Here is a 22,737-nt window from a genome sequence, read left to right as displayed (position 1 = left end):
AAAGCCCTAAACCAATTTGTCAAAATTTCACTTCAAATTCGAATTCCTCCATTTCCTTGTCCAATAGTTTCTTTGGTGGTGCACTAGGTGGTGACGCGCGGTGGTGGGTCGAGGAGAGAGGAGCGCGGCTCGGTGGTGCGGCTGGGGGTGCGGCGGTGGTGCGGCTGGAGGTGCAGTGGTGGTGCGGCTGGTGGTGTAGTGGTGGCTGGTGGGTAGTTGTGAGGGAGGAGAGAGGTGTTTACGGTTTTTTGTTGTTGTTTTTTTTTTTTAAGTTAACGGAAAGTTAACTTAAGTTAACGGAGGGATTAGGGCAGGGTTACATCGTAGACACTAAAGATACTTCGGGGATACAGTGTAGAATTTTAAAAATGGGCGGGCATAACTTAGAAAAGTCAATACCTCAGGGGCACTGTATAGAAAAACCCTTTTTTTTTTTTAGCCATAAATTAATTATTTTTTTAGCCATAAATTTTACTAATTAAACAAGTGTATTTGTTATTTTTAATAATTATTTAAAATTAATTAATACAAATTAAACGATTTGCTTAAAAAAACAAAATTAAATGGTACCCGGACGCATGTTATATGCGACTACACCACGGTATAGTCGCATGTTACATGCGACTACACCACGGTATAGTCGCATGTTACATGCGACTATACCATGGTGTAGTCGCATATAGCATGCGACTATGCCGTGGTGTAGTCGCGTATCACATGCGACTATACCACGGTATAGTTGCATGCTATATGCGACTATACTGTGGTGTAGTCGCATGTAACATGCGACCGGGTACAACGGAAATTGAAAAAAAAGTCCGACATATACTTGACTCGACGGGGTCGAAGGTTCGTCGTCCCCACTAAGTGCCTCCGATATGAACGCAGACCGTCGTTGACTCATTTTATTGGACGGAAAGTACAATGTTAGTGGTCAACCGTTGTAGAATCGGTCAAGTTTGTTGTTAAGGTGGAGCCGTGGTGGTGGACGGGTGAGTGGTGGTATGGGTGGTGGAGTTGATGGTCAAGGTGGAGTTAAGGCTTAAGTATGGTCAAGGTGGGACAAAGTTAGTAGTTAGTAATGGTTGGATTGTTGTGTTATTTTCAAAATTATAAGGGGCATGAAAGTCTTTTAATACTATAACTTGAGTAATTTCATTGTGGAAAATAGCAATTCACGTGATAAAAGGAGGAAAAAAAACAACATTTACATGGAATAGCTAATTTCGCTCAAATATTGTTGCAAATTGGAGGGAATTTTTTAATGTAGATTAGATAATTATTTTGAGACTAAATTTTGGCCATAAGGGTCAAACTTTCGAGGATGGAGGATGTATTGTTTTTGTAAAATTTATTGTCATTATAATTACCAGTCGTGCATTGCACATAATTTAATCTAATAATCTGCTAAAGAATTAAGGGAAATTCTCACCGGTAACAGTCAACTTCTGTTTTTTCTCAATGGTAGAATGCTAAATTTTGGATTATCATTGGTAATCACTAATTAGTAGTACTAATTTACTGGTAACATTAATGAAACTTTTACCTAATTATCGACTAACCATGGTTTACTAATAACAAATTTACAAACCTATCCTTCTAAAAAATCACTTCCCTCCTTAATCAATTACCCCTTTATTTAAACCCTAAACGATTATTGCGCATCCTTCCACTGCTATGCTGCTATGCAGGACTTCTTCAAGGTCTTTCTTTCCATTTTCTACAGCAGAAGTATCCTCAAGATACTGGGATTCAGATTTTTCAACATAAACTGTCCATTTTGATTGATATTAATATTAATTAATTGGATGAAAAGTTTATGTTTATTACAGAGTATGCATAACAAAGAATATGTTGAAGAAGTGATACGTAATAATTGCCCTTTTTCCCCTTTGGTATCGGTTTGACTAATGTAGGGAATAGTTTCAAGCCTTTAAAATTCCACTAGCTTGAACCCCACTGTGATCATACACTAAAGTACGGTGGCGTCCAAAAGGGAAGAAGATAGAGCAAAAGAGTCGCCAACAAGTTTTTGAGGAACTTGTAAACCGTTCACGAGGTGAAGGTTACACCCCTTAACGATCCAAGAGATCGTCAACTCCATAAGGTCATGAACCAAATAAGGGTTCGGGGATGATGGTACAAATCCAACCTAAAAGAGATTGAACCTGCCCTAATAATAGGCCTCTACTTTATTCTGCTCGTATTCATGTGCGCTTTCTGACTAACATACAATCAATAGGATAACCCTAAACCTGTTTAATCTATGTTGGTTGAATTTAATGCACAAATAAACTATTATTGGCGATCACTTGAATTATAATCATATTAACCCTAAACAAGATTATTAATTATCTTATTAAGCGTGATTACAAGTACCAATTCCCTTTAAACATGCATAAAAGGTGATCAAGCAATAACAATATAAAATAATATGTATCAAGCAACATAATAAATAATCAACATCATTATTAATAATAATATCAATCATAATCATAATCATATTAAAGCATAGCAAGATCCTAGGCATGATACTAACAAGATTAATAACAAACCCTAGCATGTCACTAAGCATTAAAAATCAAATCTTTAACCCTAACATGATACTAACATGAATTAATATTAGGAAGAAAATAAAAGGCATCATAACAATCATATTTGATATTAAACATACTCACATGATACTAGGAATATCATAATAACAATATAAACATGATATCTACATCATAATATCAATTAAAACAATTAAAGTACTTACTTGGATGCCTCGTACCTCTTTCTAATAACAAAATACACACGTTAGTAACTTCAAGGAAAATAATAAATCAAAACAATTAAATTAAATAATTGAAAGAAAGATTTGGGACCAAACCCTCAGAAATTAAACCTTTCACGTCTAGGGCGAAGGCAACTTCGAATATGGCTAGGTGTTTCTAGATCTTGTGAATGCGGAATTTTGTGTTAAAGAATAAAGTTTTGAAAGAATGAATGAAAGATTAATGATTCATAAACTAATTTGTTGACGATTTAAGATTGTAGATGAATGAAAACGGAATTTATAAAAACTTAAGAATAAAAGAAGTGGTGAATGATAGATGTTAATACGTCCTCCAAAACAGAGTTTATTAATACGATATTTATAGAGAAAATCAGCCAAAAAAGATAATTTATCAAAACAGAGTCTGAAGATCACAGAAACAACTTGGCGCCAGCCCTGGCTCATTGGCGCCAGGACCAGTGGCTAGCGCCAGGCGCCAATGGCTGGCGTCTGGCGCCAATCCTGGTTCCAGGCGCCAAGGCCTGGGGTTGGACGCCAAACCGGCTTTTAACACGTTTTTGAAAATCTGATAATTTTACCGTACTGGAAGATAAAATAATATAATTTCAGTCGAAAATGCTATTTGATCTAATTAAAACTCTAAAGAATCCTAATTGAATTAAGAATGATAAGACCTTATAGAATGTTCTAGAAGACCAAAACCATTCCTAATTACATTAGGAATGATAAATCATATTAGGCCCTCCCCTAGATCATTGGGCCGTACTTAAAACTCAAACCGGGCCCAGTTTAGTAAATTGGCCATAAATTCCTCAATATTCATCGGAATTGGGCTTATAATATATCGTTGGAAAGGTCTTTACAAGCCCCATCCAACTACACCACTATTGGACCCATATCATGGACCAACCAAACTGGATTGGCTGTTTTCTTAAAATAAAGTTTTCAAAAACAGGAAGAAGAGAAAAAGAAATAAAAACTTTCCGCAACACTAGACTTTTCCACACTTTCGTTTTATTCGATTATGATTCGACGTGAAAGGTATTCATCACTGGGTTTGGTTTTGGGGAGACACAAATGGGTGTCTACAACTAATTATTAATTTCACCATCAATATTTGTGAATAATATAGTATATGGCTATTTATTGATTTCGAATTTAGAATAAGCCATACCAGTTCAATTACAAATGAGGGCAATCTATACGTCTCAAAGTCTTGGTCATATATTCAAAACAAAAATTTGAATGGTTTATGAAGATCAGTATTAGACATGTACTTTTTTCATTCTAGGAACCATTGAGCAAGATGATATGAAAATCAATTATAGTCCAAAATCCTGATCAATCAAGCAAATAATGCAGCCAACTATATTTTGCAGCTAATTTCCCACTTAAATTGGTAACCATGGTTAAGGACTTAGGTAAAAGTTTCATTAATGTTACCAGTAAATTAGTACTACTAATTAGTGATTACCAATGATAATCCAAAATTTAGCATTCTACCATTGAGAAAAAACAGAAGTTGAGTGTTACCGGTGAGAATTTCCCAAGAATTAATGATAATTCATAAATAAAATGATTTCTAAAAATGATGTGACTTATTTACGAACCTACCCAATATGAAACCAAACCCGCTATATATAACTTGAATGTGACCTGGCCCAATTACAAACTCGACCAAACATTAACCAATCGAACCGACCTACCTTGTTTTCTTGACCAACCCAAACCTACTAGACAACCATTACAATTTGTGCAATCTTTAGTCTTCCTCTTTATCAAAATTTGAGAAGATGAGAAGATTCAGGATGCAAAGATTATTTTGATTTTGACAATCTAAGAAAATTCTTTGACTCTTGCAAGTTGCAACATATGGATTTTCTAAAAATATCAAGCATATTTTCATATGTATTCTGTTGAGCCCATGAACAACTCACATGTGAGCATTCTCTTGTCCCACACTAAAAACACTAAACATTGAAGGGGGGGTGTAGTGGTAATGAAATCCCGCGTTGAAAGAATTCAAGAGTTACCACCACTATATAATACCAAGGGGCTACTCCCCTCATTGCCGTATGATTTTGAGGTGGAACCTCCTTGTGGTGGACTTGCACTCTCCCTTGACGGGTACGACCCAGACCCGTAATTAACATATTCTCTTAATTTTTAAACCACTTCTATTTAGTATGAGTCAATAACAATTCAATGAATACCTTATTTTGTAAATCCTACATCTGCATCTTCAATAAAATTACAATAAATTATCAAACGGCTATATATCACCTAAAGCATTGTAAAAAGATCAAAACACCAGTGTCAATGCTATAAACATCGTATACTATTGCTTAGTCATGTTATTCATGTACTATATATATACTCATAGAATCGCGCTAATAAAATTAAATAATATACCAAACAACGTTAGTAAAGTTGTTGACCCAATCGATCGGCCAAGTTTATCATTGGGGCCCTTTGCGCCTTAGCACACCTCGCGCCTTTTAATACAATTGTTTCTGACAATGCGAAAAGACAACAGTATCTATAGGATGAACTCCTAATATGTTCAGAATCTAGGATTTTGTTTTAGACCATGTACCTTGTGTGTTGTGACCCATTTGTTGCACACTCATGGTTAAATTATGCTTTGCCGTAGAAATTGCAAAGACTGATGCTTATGCACCTTCCTGTCTTACTAGTAGAGATACTGTAAACAGATCAGACATGCTTTGCAGCTTCCAATACAGTTGCGATTACATGAAATGTGCACAAATTGGCACCCTTGATGCCCCTAATGTATTTAAGCTTAGTTAGCTCATTTACAAAACTATGTCGTATCTCCAAGAGAAACCTATGTTCAGCTGGAAAGCTGAACTATTACATGGTCACTGGATCAATAGGATCCTGCACAACATTTGCGCATTGCGCAGCCACAATAAAGATTTCCTAGATAAACTAATGGCAGTTTTCGAGCCTTTTATACATTAACAAAACATAAAACTCATGCAAAGTACAATGACAGCAGCAGGAAGATCAAGAACCGCCTTCAGATATCCCCGAAGAACCAGCAATATCTTCAATTCTCATGTTAAGTGCCATTTCTTCGACCAGCTTTCCCTTGTCAGCTGACTCATTAACAGTCTTATCCAATCTTTTTAACCATCCATCATAGTCAACTGGATATGGGGTCCCACATAGGGTGTCTACGTAATCAGCAAACGCCTTCAGAATAGCAGAAACTTCACCAAGGTGCCTCTGAATGTGTCTCTTTGCCCAGCTCCTCTGCCTCCATTGCAGAGCAGATTCTATTGAATCTTGTTGTTGCATATTTCCTCCACACAAGAAGTACAGTAAATAAACAAGGCTCTCCACATCAGATGAAGGGCAAAGTTTCCCATGCTGAAGAGTATGGGATGACGAAAAAAATAAGTTCATTGCAGGGCCATCTCTTTCCTCCAAAACAGCCCGTCCCCATGATACTGGGACGTAAAAGAAGCTACTGCTTGAGCCCTGAGCATCACTAACACGTACCACATTCTCCGGACAAATGTCTCCATGCTGAACATTTGCTATCTTCGCACTTCTCAAAGCTGCTAAACAATCTCTGCAGCAACGGATCACCTCCTCGCAGGAAAATGGCCCATCTTGAGAAACTATGGATGAAACAGGCTCGCCAATGGGAAAAATTACAAGAACCGGTGTTCCACACAATGGATGATCACATTTCTCATTTGGGTTTTTTTTCTTACAACTACCCGGATGCAACATTTTGCCAGAGGCCACAATTTCAGGCAAATATTTGCTTGATATCCCAGCCTGCCTCAAGACATTTAGAACTTTGGTTTGCCTTTGTACTTGATACCATAAACTCATATCTTCCCATGATGGTTCTAATCTAGATGGATGAGCACCCACATATAAAGTCAACAACTGTGTGGGATTTTCTAGAGATATAGCACTATAGCAAAAGGATTTTTCATCAAACAATGGCTCATGGATTTGAAAACTCTTTTCACCTTGCTGCTGATCTTCAACATGTATAATGTCACCCTCTTGTAGCATCAGGTGTGATGCTTGATGCATAATTGCTGGATTAACTTCATGCTCAAGCTCTACAATTTCTCTTTCTCCTTGTGCATAGTCATGAGAGGGATGCTTACCAGTTTCAGTCTCCAAAAGATGACACTCAATTCTTCTTTTCTGAAGTCGGAGGCTGTGATCTGATGCTAGTGAGGCTATTGATTTTCTTGGCGAACCACCAAATTGGACAATAGAGTAGAAAGTTGCCAAGAGAAGCTGCAGAGTTCCCAAGTCCCCCCAGTTGGCATTTCCAAGCTTATTCCATATTCTGTCCACTGTAGAAACACTGACCTCTGAATAAGTCTTCATCCATTCCGCCACTGCCTGATATGGATTATCCACATTCAGCTCAAGATGACGAACATCACCAGTTAGCTTCACCACTGCTCCAAACTTAGAATCCATAACCATAATGTAAACAGAATTATCATTGAACTCGCAACGTTTGCTTAGCCTCCTTGAAATAAGTATATGAAAACCATAGAAAAGGGCTTCACTTAGTGCATTCAGTGAGATCCCCAATTTATTTCCCAGCATTATATCAGGTTTGAATAACGATAATTGAACCACTTGGTCCCAATGGATATTTACATCATTTCCGTCTCTTGCAATTAAAGCTGCACCACAAAGCTCTGCAACTTTTCCCCTTGATATCGCTTTATCTAGAGAATAGAACCTTGATCGAGGATGACGAGCACAAGACACAACAAATGGCGAAGGGGAACTCTTATGCCAAAAGGTACGCCATAATCCATCAGCCATGGTGTGGAGGAAATCTTCGAGAGCAAAATATTCCTCTTCTTTTAAATCACTAGAGCAGTATAAGGAAGTTGGCATTCGAAAAAGTTGCTTAAAAAAGGTTCCCTCTAAAGCATAGTCAAGCTGACGGAGTTCATCAATCTGGAAAGGAGAGTCAAACGAATATTCATGGTTGGAATGTGTAAGAGAGTTTTCCAAAATCCAATCTTCTAGGCTCTGAATAAAAAGTTCGGAGTCAACTAAGTTTCTTGCGCAGTCTTTGAGTGATTTGTAGGCTCTTTTGGAGATAGGAGCTAACTTGTTAAGAGATGCCAAGCCAGAAGAACCCTTGCAGACCCCTGAAAGACATTAGCAATGCATATTGGAGATTAGGTAGTTATAATTAAGAGGACTGAATAAAATTTGAAGTCTTCATTGATGCAGGGTAAGAGAACATGAAATTACCAGTTTTTGGTTTTCTAAAACTTTCGTCGAAAGTTTGTGCTGAGTACAGGTCCAGATCATTATGATGAAACCCTGAGGCATGTCACCTATTTAGAAACCAAAAATGAAATATATAACTGTTGAAAGATAAAAGTAACTTTGCTACTTACCAGTGTTGGATTTCCTGAAACTTCCATCCACATCATGTCCAGGTGAAGAGTCATTTTCTCCGAATACTGCAAGATGCCCACCATAAGTCCATCAGATTGTGCAATGTGCCATTTATGAACGTTTTCACCATATACAATCTTTATAACCATACTCAGCAATATATATAAACCAGAATTTGCTAATGCCAATGCACATTTTATATACGCGACTGTTATCTATAATTGTGTAAGAGTAAAAATTATAAAAAGTTGATATTGTGAAAGTATTTTATGAGACGAATTCAACAAGATCCCACTTGACTATATTTTGCTTAACGTATAACTCATATTATATGGTCAAACAAGAGTGATGAATAGTGCAAAAAGTCCATTGTTGCAATATTAATAGAACGGAGGAAGTATATAAAATGTGCATTGGCATTAGCAAGCATGAAATGGAAGGCCCTGCAAACCTCAGATAACAGTCCATTTAAAGTTTGCAAAATTGCAACTGGTAAATGCTAAAGCACGAGTCTTTTTGTGGAAACTGTATATGGTTTATGTACTTAGGAGAATAATTTTATTCTCGACACTACTGGATTAGTCATCTTTGCAGTTAACATTTAACATCTTGCTTGGTAGAGAGGTATTGTATAAAGAAAAGAAAGGAAACAAGAACTTTCCGATGCTAATTTGAAAATTACTATACAGAAATTGGTAGAAAAGAAAAGGAACTGGTAGGAATGATCTTTTACACAACTTGCTTTCCTTTCATCCAAAATTAGGAAAATTAGGACAAAAGAAAATAGCTTAGGTTGTTTCATAATCATCCAAGTTCTCTACAAAAAGCCAACAAGATAAAGAAGTTTTTCGATTCCTATTAATTAAACCAGTGTGCAATGCTTTATTCTTTCCTTTCCTCTCTTTCCCAAATCCCAACCTAATTGGAAGTAATTTTTACGATATGATTTCTGCCTTCCATGAAGCTTATAGAATTTGTTTTTTCATATTTCATGAACATCTACAACTTAAACCTTAAAGTAATTAGGGTCACTGTCATCTGTCTAAGATAAATAAAAATAAATAATAAATAAATAAATAAAAAAACATGATGGCAGTATTAACAAATATATGATATGGCATGCTAGCCAACATGAGCAACATTTAAAATAATACGAACCAGATGTAGATTTTCTGAAACTGCCAGAAAGACTTTGCCCAGTGGATGAGTCGATATCATTCTGTTGAATGCCTGAGTGATGTTAATCATAAAAATCATACATAAATCGAGATACATTGGCCAAAGCAGTAAATTATTGTTATTATGATAGTTCGACAGCACCAGAATCATTTTAAATGACTATATGAAGGAGCATAAAGCAAACATAATGCAGAAAAGTACAGCTACAACTGATGGAAGTTCATTGAATAGACTGCCTATAGTTTAGGAGCACATGTTTGTTAGGTTGCTAAGTAAGTTGCAGAATGTGAGCCTTGTGAGGTGAATGGATTTAGTGGTTTAGTTTGTATATTAATCTACCAGATTAACTCCCGTGTGATGCGCGGATATAATAATAGAATTTATAATTGTGTAAACTTCAAAGACATACCAGATAAAATATGTAAAATCTTTGTATTATATACAATATTATTAACGTAAATCAAATTGCAAAAATTAAAATAATATAAACAAAAGAAAATTCATGTCTACAATAAAATTTTGCGAACTTTGTAATTAGTTGAAGTAATCACACATATAAAAGATTGATATTTGTTTTCCTTAAGATTTTTAAAAGGTTTTTTTTTTTTTAAAAAAAAAATCTTGAAAACTAAAAAGTTTAGTGTAAAGTATTAAACTACTTTGCAATCAGTGCTTAGATTTTTTTTTTTTTAATGAAAGAAAAAAAAAAGTTTAGGCGGGAAAAAAATGAATGAGAAGCTGACACTTGTACAATTTGAAAAAAGTAATGATGTCAGCGATTATTTCAGTAATATTTATAGATATGTGGGATTGTGGCCGTACTTGGGGCAGGGCGACCGGGGCCCAGGGCCCCAAATCAAAAGCCCAATTTGTTGTTGAACTGTAAAAGCCTTAATTAGTTTAGGTATAAAAATTAATTCCCGGATAAGTTAAACTAATTAACATAGTGGTTCACGGGTTAAGTTTTGTTTTGTACTACTTGTAATTTAGTTGTCTCGGGTTCGAAACCCCCTGATGTCACCACTGCCCACGTGTCACTCATGCAATGATGATGTCATCTCTCTGACCTCCTACATTGAACTATGAATTAAACGATACATTAAACTAATTATTCTTATACAAAATTTCTTACACTATATTTTTGAGCATATGATACTTTTGTAATTTTGTATGACTTTATTTATCAAGCTATGACTTTTTGGTTAATAAGATTTTATGATTAATATTTTTTTATTATATTATATTCACATTAATACTTCTTCTATTCTTTTTTCATCACTTACATAGTTGGGGGTTTCATGCTTGCTAATGCCAATGCACATTTTATATACTAAATATCTATAATTGTGTAAGAGTAAAAATTATAAAAAGTTGATATTGTGAAAGTATTTTATGAGACGAATCCAACAAGATCCCACTTGACTATATTTTACTTAACGTATAACTCATATTATATGGTCAAACAAGAGTGATGAATAGTGCAAAAAGTCCATTGTTGCAATATTAATAGAACGGAGGAAATATATAAAATGTGCATTGGCATTAGCAAGCATGAAACCCCCAACTATGTAAGTGATGAAAAAAGAATAGAAGAAGTATTAATGTGAATATAATATAATAAAAAAAATATTAATCATAAAATCTTATTATATGATGAATAGTGCAAAAAGTCCATTGTTGCAATATTAATAGAACGGAGGAAGTATATAAAATGTGCATTGGCATTAGCAAGCATGAAATGGAAGGCCCTGCAAACCTCAGATAACAGTTACATAGTTGGGGGTTTCATGCTTGCTAATGTCAATAAAAAAATATTAATCATAAATAAGATTTTATGATTAATATTTTTTTATTATATTATATTCACATTAATACTTCTTCTATTCTTTTTTCATCACTTACATAGTTGGGGGTTTCATGCTTGCTAATGCCAATGCACATTTTATATACTTCCTCCGTTCTATTAATATTGCAACAATGGACTTTTTGCACTATTCATCACCCTTGTTTGACCATATAATATGAGTTATACGTTAAGCAAAATATAGTCAAGTGGGATCTTGTTGAATTCGTCTCATAAAATACTTACACAATATCAACTTTTTATAATTTTTACTCTTACACAATTATAGATATTTAGCATATAAAAGGTGTTTCGGGATGCGTAATTTTCTCCTTGTTGCAATATTAACAGAACGGAGGAAGTATAACTTAAATATCTTTGTATTTTACTAAAAATTATAAAAGTATATTTGTATATATAATCTTTTACAACCTATAAATCACAAAAGATGATTCAAGAGGTCTATGTCAATCAATCAATCAATCAATCAAAGCCTTAATCCCAAAAGTGGGGTCGGCTAACATGAACCAAATTTGATTATTCCGTGTAGTCATCAACATAAATCTTTCTCCTCCATCCCTTACGATCCAAAACTTCATCCTCACGTAAATCCATGCACTTCATATCCTTCCTCACTCCTTCCAACCAAGTCATCTTTGGTCTCCCTCTTCCTCGTTTAATCCCTCCATGGTCCCACTCTTCCACTCTTCGCACCGGTGCACCCTCGGGTCTCCGTCTTACATGTCCAAACCAACGCAGCCGATTTTCCCTTAATTTATCTACAATGCCCGCCACACCTACTTTCTTGCGAATAACCTCATTTCTGATTCTATCTCTTAAAGTGTTTCCACACATCCACCTTAACATGCGCATTTCCGTAACCTCCATCTTTTTAATATGCTCTTTCTTAGAAGCCCAACATTCTGTACCATAGAGCAACACTGGTCTTATGGCAGTCCTGTAGAATTTTCCCTTCAACTTTAAGGGAATGCTGCGGTCGCATAACACTCCCGTGGCCGCTCTCCATTTAAGCCACCCTGACTTAATCCTGTGGGTCACGTCTTGATCAATGTCACCATTCTTCTGGATGATCGACCCTAGGTACTTAAAACATTCACTCATGGTCAAATCCTTTCCATCCAAACTCACCACTTCATTGCTTGTCCCCCTCTGAGTGCCAAAACGACATACCAAATATTCAGTCTTACTCCGACTTAGCTTAAACCCTCTAGATTCCAACCTTTGCCTCCATTGCTCCAACTTGACATTAACCCCATCCTTAGTCTCATCCACCAAAACGATATCATCTGCGAACAGCATACACCATGGAACCTCATCTTGAATTGGTCTAGTTAATTCATCTAGAACCGTTGCAAAAAGAAAAGGGCTTAATGCAGACCCTTGATGCAATCCGATTGTAATAGGGAAATCTTTTGTCAACCCTCCGCATGTCCTCACATTTGTTGACACATCCCGATACATATCCTTAACTAGGTCTACATACCTTCGTGGGATACCTTTCTTCAACATTGCCCACCAAAGTATCTCTCTTGGCACCTTGTCATATGCCTTCTCTAAATCAATAAAGACCATATGAAGATCTTTCTTCTTTACCCTATAAAACTCCATCATTTGTCTTATCAAATGGATTGCCTCCATAGTAGATCTCCCAGGCATAAAACCAAATTGGTTATCTGAAATGCTTGTGCATGCCCTCAACCTTTGTTCAATCACCCTTTCCCACAACTTCATAGTATGGCTCATAAGCTTAATTCCTCGATAGTTAGAACAATCTTGAGCGTCTCCTTTGTTTTTATAAACCGGGACCAAGGTGCTCTTCCTCCAATCTTGTGGGATCCTTGTAGCCGTCCATATCTTGTTGAAAAGGTTTGTTAACCAATCAATACCAATCTTACCCAAACACCTCCACACCTCTATCGGTACCCCATCAGGGCCAACCGCCTTCTTAGGTTTCATCTTCCTCAGTGCAATCTCCACCTCTACTCTCCTAATCCTTCGCACATACTCCATGTTGATTTCTTCATCACTCATAGAGGTATCTCCTATCACAACTCCATTACTTCCATTAAACAATTCATCGAAGTACCCCTTCCACCTATCCTTGATGTCCTCCTCTTGCACTAGGACCATTTGGTTCTTATCTTTGACACACTTCACCATGCCAATATCCTTCCTTGCCTCTTGTCTTCTCTTTGCCATCTTATAAATGATCCTTTCTCCCTCCTTGGAATCAAGCTTTTCATAAACCTCCTGATATGCCTTTTCTTTTGCTTGGCGAACAGCTGCCTTTGCCTTACTCTTAGCCTCCTTATACGCTGCAAAGGTTTCATCACTCCTACATTTTCCTAAGGCTTGATAGCATTCCCTTTTTTGCTTAATTACTGCTTTCACCTCTTCATTCCACCACGAAGTATCTCTCTGTACCGAAGTTCTTCCCCTTACTTCCCCTAAGACCTCTTTGGCCACTCTTAGGAAACAGTTCTTCATTCGTAACCAGGTCATGTCCGGATCCACCTCTCCATCCCAATCCGCTTCTTCAATTACCTTTTCTGTAAAAACCTTAGCTTTTGCATCCCTTAGGGTCCACCATCTTATCCTTGGTTCTTCTTGTCTAACTTTTTTCTTCGCCTTCTCTTTCAGACGAATAGTCATTACCAATAGCCGGTGTTGGGTGACCACACTCTCCCCTGGGATAACCTTACAGTTTATGCAACTTTGTCTATCTATGCTCCTTGTGAGCAGGAAGTCTATTTGAGTTGCATTTGCTCCATTCCGAAAAGTTATCAAGTGTGAATCCCTCTTCTTAAACCAAGTATTAGCCAAAATTAAATCATATGATTGGGCAAAATCCATAATAGCTTCACCACCGGCGTCCCTCTGCCCATACCCAAAGCCTCCATGGACACTCTCATAGCCATCTCGGCTCGCCCCAACGTGCCCATTTAGATCCCCTCCAATATATAACTTCTCTGAGTGGTGGACACCCTGCACCACCTCGTCTAGGTCCTCCCAAAATTGTCGTTTCTCTTCTGCATCTAAACCCACTTGGGGAGCATAAGCACTGATAACATTCACAATCTCCTTGCCACATAGCAACTTCAGCCTTATCAACCTATCGTTCTTCCGATAGACCTCGATCACCTCTTTTGCCAACCTCTCATCGAGAACCACACCAACTCCGTTCCTAGCTCCACCATTCCTTGTTCTGTGGCTCGTTTCTTGCCCAACATACCATACCTTATACCCCAAAACCAAGCCTCGAGCTCCTTCTCCTGTCCATCTTGTCTCTTGGAGGCACATGATGTTCACGCGTCGTCTTTTCATTACTTCTACCAATTCTGCTGATTTTCCCGTAAGAGACCCCACATTCCAAGAACCAATCCGCAAACTAAATTCTTTTCTCCCACGCTCCCTCCTGATCCCAACTCCAAGTCCTTGATTATTTGACACCACAATTGGGCAATATGGCGCGTCGCTTCTGGGCGACGACCTAGCAACCCTTACATACTTATCACTGCACCCGGGTCTGGGAAGTGCAGCGCGTCGCTCAGTAGGGAACGCCCCAATGGCACGCCCTTGCTCATTTGACACCACACTCGGGCAATGTGGCGCGTCGCTTCTGGGCGACGACCTAGCAACCCTTGCATACTTATCACTACACCCGGGTCTAGGAAGTGCAGCGCGTCGCTGAGTAGGGAACGCCCCCACGAAAATATCTGTTTGGCTCATGTCATGGGATGTGACGAAGTTTTATACTGGCTGTCACTGGCCTACCGTAACCCTCCTCCTTTATCCAGGCTTGGGACTGGCAGCGGGAAACCCACTGGCGGAGTTATTCAAGAGGTCTATGTGATTAAGATAAAATTCGAAACGTTAGAATTTTTTATTTTTTATTTTTTTTTTTTAAATGGAGAAAATATAAGTTAAATAGCCTCAGAAAAAGTACTCTTCATTTGCAATCAATCTTTAGTGCTATCGCATGTATAATTAAATTTATAGGGCCCCTAACTATTAATTTGCCCATAGGCCTCACACAAGTCGGAAACGGCCCTTTGTGGGATTATGCTTCACTTGTTATAGAGCTTATAGCTGTGTTAGTTTAGCCTTTAGCCTATATAAAGCTTTTATTGTAGTTAGTTTTAAATGGAAATTATGGAATAAATGGAGAATCGTTCAACTTTTTTGCTCTTCTCTTATATTTATAGTTCAACATATATACAAACATTGTAAATATGAGATGGGATAAGCCAACTTGAGCAAAGCTACAATGGTCTCAGCTATAATAGTCCACCTTGTAGAATGCTGCGTCACTGGTAATTTGGGGCTTAGATTGTGTCCTATGACTATCTAAAATTAAACAAGGATAGAGTGGGGCCAAAATGATCAATTGACTCTTTGTTTTCTAATTCACAAAATGAGTCATGAACAAGTACGAACTTCTTTTAAAAAAAAAAAGTTAGCTACTAGGTTTCAAAAAAAAAAAAAAAAAAAAAAAAAAAAAAGTTAGCTACTAACCATAAGATTAATTAAAAAAAAATCTCAGTTTTAGCCCATTTTTTACCTAAACTGTAGCAGAAACTTGAGTTTTTTTACCAATATGTCGCTGTAGATCTATTTTTAACGCATCGCCTATAAGTTGCCTGCGAGGTTATTTTACCCAGTTGTCACTTGCCTCTATATTTTTCCTACCTACTTGGTAATTTGAGCGATAGAGTGGTACAACAAATAGAAGCTACTAGTACATTAAATCAGCGATCTATATAGTAACATCTAAGGCCAGATTGATAGGCCTATGTGAACCAATCATTTTAGGTACATAAAATTTAGGTAGTGACTATCGCAGATCACAGCTTTCATCATATAAATACTACTATAGTACTAGTGGTAACATCAATCTTTATGTGTGTTTGTACCACCTGATTCTAATAAGTGCAACAACTCAAAAATCTATATGAACAAAACCCAATCTCGATGTATACCCACTCACACCAATGTAGCTCCTAAGGCTTTAGAATCATTAATTATCAGTCTAGGATGAAGCGATTCTCACATCCCCCGTCCCAAATTTACAGGATGTGTTCGATTTTAGGCTGTCTCAATATGACAAGGTACTTTCTATTCTTAGTCTGTAAAAATTTAAAATCCCATATCACCATTCATATACCCTTACCTAAGAATTCTTAAACAAGACAACATTGATATGGAGAAGATGTAAGAAATTTGTAACAGTGAAAGATCATTATGACCTCAAATTAAAAGTGACCTGTTACTGAGGGATGGAGGCCGAAGGATAAGGTATACTATGTATCAGTTTCAATCACAATTCACAGTGACATTCTCCCAAAGGGTGAAAATGATTTATATTATCATAACTCATGGAGTCATGAGAAATTGATGCCAAACTACCTAAGTAAACTTTTGGGGATGGCACCTAAGATTCTGGATCAAATTTTATCTACATCACTACCAATTAAGGCTCTCTAACCTCTTTCTCAAAAAAAAAAAAAAAAAAAAAAAAAAAAAGGCTCTCTAACCTCAAATCGAGGGTGAACACTGAATTTTAACCTTGAATGTGAGGCGGTAACTGGCCTTACTGCCCCTAAAATACCAGAAATGCAGGCCAAACTCACAGATAATCCAACACAAATTCATGCCAATTTTCAAATCCAGTTATCCAGGGTTCTCAAACTGATATCATCAATCTCTACAAAATTTACTCTCTATCAAATAGACGCGATATTCTAAATTTTCCTCACCTTAAAGCTGTTCCTCAAAACATACAAAGCCTTAAACCCTTACTACATTGAAACAAAAATTCAACACGATGCTTATAAGATTACTTAAAAAGAATCATGTAAATGTCTTAATTTCATTTCTGCTCATTTTCAGTAATTTAGTGCTCAATATAATGCAGTAATGCTTAACTGACAATAAACACTGAAACAATCTTACCACTTGGATTTTTGTCAAACAAATGATATAATTTATACTTAGAATGAGAAAATATCAAACTCACCTAATCTCATTGCTTATTTCCAACAAAATTAGCTTCAAGGAGGAGGTATAACAGCAACTCTAATGCCACAAATCCCTGCATTGTATACCAAAATTTCCCATGTCAGAATTTCTTATTTCAATCAAATCTCGTCTACATTATTAACACGTCACAGAACCTTATCAGTTATCACATTAAATCCATTCCTAAAACATAAAATTAGGAAAGAAAACTTACTAAAAATTGCAGCTTTCGATTTGGAAATTAGGACCACCAACATCTAAATGCATGAAAAATGTAAGGTATATATGAAAAATTAAAAACACCCTTTACTCAAAATCAACCTGAAGCTATTCCCCAATTATTTTTATTTTTTTTTGACAAAAGCTATTCCCCAATTAAAATCTAAGAAAAACCCAGAATTTTTTTTATGGGTTTTCAACTTTTTTTTTTTACAATTTTTATTTGTATTTTTCTTAGATTTTTAAGTGAAGTAACTCAGTGTATGAAAAAAGGGGGAATTTTGAGAATTCCTAAAACCCAGAAAAAATGAATAATCAAAGAAGGAAAAAAACAAGAACACACATGTAAGATACTACTTATTTCAACACCATTATGACAGACATCTCGTGCTCTTCAAAAAGGGAATTGTTGATTAAATAAAAAAAAAAAACACATACCCAAGAAAATTAATTAAATAAAATTAATACGTAACATATTGTATTTTCTTGATTTTTTCAAGGAAAAAACATAGAAAAAAAAATTAAGAATAGAAGCAATATAACGAGAAAATAAAAGCTGTTGTGCCATACTAAAAGCTGAAAGTGGTCGGTTCCAGCAAAGCATTGACTGTAGGGCCCACTGAAAATGATTTGACTTTACTCTTCTTTTCTTGTTGATTTTGGCGCGTAATTTTCACGCTAACGTAATTTTGTATGTTACTCGTATTAAGAATTGGAAAATCTTGTAGCAATTGAATGTTGGTATAGACGTATAGTGGTGATTTAAACTACACTTGGTAGGGGAGTAAGGCCCTGTTCTTTTGAGCTTCTGGGCAGAGCAGAGCAGATTTCAGCAGAACAAAGCAGAGCAGAGCAGATTTCAGCAGAGCAGAGTAGAGCCGAGCAGATTTTATTATTATTATTATTATTATTATTATTATTATTAGGGTTTTTTGTCAAAAAATACCTAATAAAATCTATATTTTGCAAGAAACTACCTGATAAAAAAAATGTTGTAATAAACTACCTAATAAAGGTAAAATGATGTAAAAAACTACATAAGAAAAGGTAAAATGTTGTAAAATACTACCTATACCGAATTTTCACCGTTGATCGGTCTCAAAACACTACCAAAACCACCGCTTTCATTCCCAAAATTAACACAACTTGCTTGAAATTGTCTCCACCACATCTAAAGCACCTTTCAACCCCAAAACCACCACCTCTAACCCTAAAAACCACTATCCTGAAGCACTAATCTACCCTCACGAACTCGAAATATCCTCCAACCACCTCGAAAATAACCTTACCACCTTGAAAACCAACCCTAACGGTGGTTTTGGGGATGTTTTAAGGTGGATCAACATCCTAAAATTAAGTCAACTGTGGAATTTCGGTCAAAGGTAGTATATTACAACATTTATCTTTTATTAGATAGTTTCTTACAACATTTTTTTTAGGTAAATTTAGATTTTAACACCTGCTAAAAACCCGAAAATGGTTTTTAACACCTCCAAAAAAAAAATTTGATTTTAACACCACCCAAATTTCAAAAAATTGGGTATTACCACCACGTAACTGATTCCGTTTACAAATCCGTTAAGTAGGGTCATATAGACACGTGTCGCTTTGTTATTGGCCAAAAAAATAAAAAAATAATAAAAAATTAAAAAACAAAAAATAAAAATTTTATAAAAAAATTAAAAAAACCTAAAACTACCCAAGCCACCCCAGCCCCACCCACCGCGCCACCACCGGCGTCCCCAAACCCACCCCCTGCCGGCGTCCGGCGTCCCAGAGAATCACCCGGCGCCGGCGAGCCCACCCCCACCACCCTTTCCTCCACCTACGCACCCCACCCCTTCCCTTTCCCCATTTTCATTTCCCGACCCACCACCCCGAAACCACCCTAAACGCCCCCTCCCCCGGAAAACGCCCCTCCTCCCCTTCCTCCTCCCCCGGAAACGCCCTCCCTCTCCTTTCCCCCTCCCTTAATCGACTCCCTACCACCCCAAACGAAACCCTAAAACCCGTTTAGGGTGGTTTTGGGGTTGTGGGTCGGGAACGAAAATGGGGAAAGGGAAGGGGTGGGGTGCGTAGGTGGAGGAAAGGGTGGTGGGGGTGGGGTCACCGGCGCCGGGCGATTCACTGGGACGTCGGACGCCGGAAGGGGGTGGGTTTGGGGACGCCGGTGGTGGCGCGGTGGGTGGGCCTGGGGTAGTTTTAGGTTTTTAATTTTTTTTTAAAATTTTTTTTAATTTTTTTTAAACAAATAAAATAGTGACACGTGTCACTGTGGACCACATTTAACGGAAACCGTTAAGTGGTGGTAATACCAATTTTTTGAAAATTTGTATGGTGTTAATACCCATTTTTTTTTTTTGGAGGTGTTAAAAACCATTTTCGTGTTTTTAGCAGGTGTTAAAATCTAAAAAAACCTTTTTTTTTTTATTAGGTAGTTTCTCACAAAATTTAGGCTTTATTAGGTAGTTCCTCACAAAATGTCCTTATTATTATTATTATTATTATTATTATTATTATTATTATTATTATTATTATTATTATTATTATTATTATTATTATTATTATTATTGTTATTATTGTTATTATTATTATTATTATTATTATTATTATTATTATTATTATTATTATTATTATTATTATTATTACTACTACTACTACTACTACTAATATTATCTCATTATTATTATAATCATTAAATTTTTAAAGTTAAACATTAATTATTATTGTTATATTAATTATAATTATTATTATTAAATATTATTTAATTATTATTATTATTATAAATTAATAATTAGTATTATCTTTAAATATTAGTTATTATCTTAATATTAATTGTTATTATAAAAATCAATTATTGTTATTATAATTAATATTATTAGTTATAAGTATTATTATTACTATTAGTATAATTACTATTATTATTACTATTAAATATTAATATTATTATTAATTATTAATAATTTATTATTATTATTAATAATAAATATTAATAATTAATTATTATTATTATTTTAATTAAATATCAATAATTAATTATTGTTATTAATATTATTAAGTATTAATTATTATTATTATTAAATATTATTTATTTATTTATTATTATTATTAAATATGAATTATTATTATTATTAAATATGAATTATTATTATTATTAAATATGAATTATTATTAATAAATATTATTATTTATTATTATTATTAATTATTAATAATTATTATAATAATTCAATATTAAGTATTAATTTTAAGCAGAGTAGAGCATAGCAGGCAGAGCAGAGCAGATTGAAGCAGAGCAGAGCAAAGCAGCTCTAAAGAACGGGGCCTAAAGACTAAATACAGTGCCTCAACTATTGTATTAGGGTAAGTTTTAGTCCCTCTAAACTTTTTTGTACTCATTTTAGTCCCTCCCCCACCTTGAATGGTGTTTTCCAGCCAAAAGTTGATGCAAAAGTTGAGGGGACCATGACTCTTTTTTTTTTTTTCCTTTTTTTTTCATCAGAATTTTATTTAAAATTCCCAAAACACCCCATTAATAATTTTTTTAAAAAAAACAAAAACAAAAAAAAATTCCTTTATTTTTTGCAGAATTTTAATTTTTCTTCAAAAACTTTAAAAATGAAAATTCCTATATTCTTACTTTAAAAATAAAAAAAAATTTAAAAAAAAACCATGTAATTCAACTCATTCCTCCTCTTCCTTTAATTTTTATTATTTGTTCTTCTCACTAAATCTAATTCAATAAGAAAACCCAGAAAATCTAAAACATTAAGAAAATGAAAAAGAAAAACCCACCCCATCCGCCGGTCTCCAAGTCCTCCCGCGACGGCGAGATACATCCCGACACCCCCTCGTTCGCTGCTGCTCCTGCTATTCCTGCTGCCTCACCACCAAACCCGCCCTCCACAACCAGCCAAAACCCCAATGACATTACACAAATTAATCTGATTCGAACCAAAGTCAAACACGGGCAGCAGGAGCAGCAACGAACGAGGGGACAATTAGAGGGTTTGAAGAGGTTTTCGACTGTTTCGAGGGGGTTTTTCGGCGGTTTTTGACGATTTTTGGGGGGTTACCAGCGATTTCTAGGTGGTGGCTGCGGTGGATTTGGGGGTGGGATTTGGTTCAGGTGGTGATTTCGAGGGTGATTTTAGGTCGGCGGGGTGGTTTTTGGTATTGGGGGGTTCCGTGGCTGGCCATTTTCAAGGCTTTAGGGTGGCTGCTGGCCGGTTTTGGTGGAGCTAGGGTAAGGAAGAGGGTTTCACGGTGGATGGGGGTGGCTGGTATGTGGTGAGTTTTTTTTTAAAAGTTTTTTTCTTTTTCTTTTTTTTATTTTTAACCAATTCATTATAAGCTGAATTAAAAATCAATGTTGTAAAAAATAAAAAAAAATTTAAAGACTCATATTTTAATAAAATTCTGAAGAAAAACAAAAAAAAATGAGTCATGGTCCCTCAACTTTTGCTGACTAAGATAGGTCCCTCAACTTTTGGCTGGAAAACACCCTTTGAGGTGGGGGAGGGATTAAAATGAGTACAAAAAAGTTCAGAGGGACTAAAACTTACCCTAATACAATAGTTGAGGGACTGTATTTAGTCTTTACTCCTTGGTAGGGAGGATCTGTGTTCGATCCTCGTAACAATAATTGGAAAAGGACTGGAACTAACCACCTAAAACTGATCTCAAATTCAGATTAGCCCAACAGATGAACTGGGTAGAACACCAAAAAAATAAAAAATAAAAAATGAAAAATCATGTGAATTTGAAAATGGGAGATTTGTTTGGTTGGGCAAAAAAAGTGCAAATAATGTAAAGTGGAAATGTAGGAATTGCAAATTCATGGGTTACAAAGCTACATTAGCATGATTTTGATTTTTTTCCCTAGTTATACGTACCGTACCATTCTTGAACCTAAAGTAACAATTACCCTTACCCTACTCAAATAAAAAGAGAGGAAGTTATGTTTAAGTAATTCTTTTATATGGCTAAACCAAACACATGAAAAAGGGTAGGGGTTCAATGATTCATTTCAGCTTTTTTATTTGTTTCATTTCCACTCCATTTTCCAATATTCATATCAATGTCCCCTTAATATTTACTCCATTTTTCTTACACGAGCTTAACAAAACATATTCAACAATATTAAGTATTTAATGATAAATCCTCTTTGGGCGTGGTTGTAAGGATATGTGCTCTGTGAACATAGCTCCGGTTGGGATGTCGACCTTGTGAATGTTTCACCTAGCAAA

General features: G+C 35.8%; 1 protein-coding gene across 1 annotated transcript; it reads right to left on the bottom strand.

Annotated features, from left to right (window-relative positions):
* Positions 1–5,422: 5,422 nt before the first annotated feature.
* Positions 5,423–18,083, bottom strand: LOC145628962 (uncharacterized). Its single transcript, XM_081681411.1, has 6 exons — positions 17,485–18,083; positions 17,269–17,343; positions 9,368–9,439; positions 8,209–8,274; positions 8,060–8,131; positions 5,423–7,953 (listed from the first exon to the last, which is right to left on the bottom strand). Exons 2-6 carry the CDS (start codon positions 17,276–17,278, stop codon positions 5,810–5,812), a joined length of 2,364 nt encoding a protein of 787 aa, XP_081537537.1. The 5' UTR covers positions 17,279–17,343; positions 17,485–18,083; the 3' UTR covers positions 5,423–5,809.
* Between the last annotated feature and the right edge of the window lie 4,654 nt (positions 18,084–22,737).

The sequence above is a fragment of the Chenopodium album genome, chromosome 4 (assembly GCF_948465745.1).
Source record: "Chenopodium album chromosome 4, dcCheAlbu1.1, whole genome shotgun sequence".
In the NCBI taxonomy this organism is placed as follows: domain Eukaryota; kingdom Viridiplantae; phylum Streptophyta; class Magnoliopsida; order Caryophyllales; family Amaranthaceae; genus Chenopodium; species Chenopodium album.
This window is presented reverse-complemented; position numbering and strand designations above follow the sequence as displayed.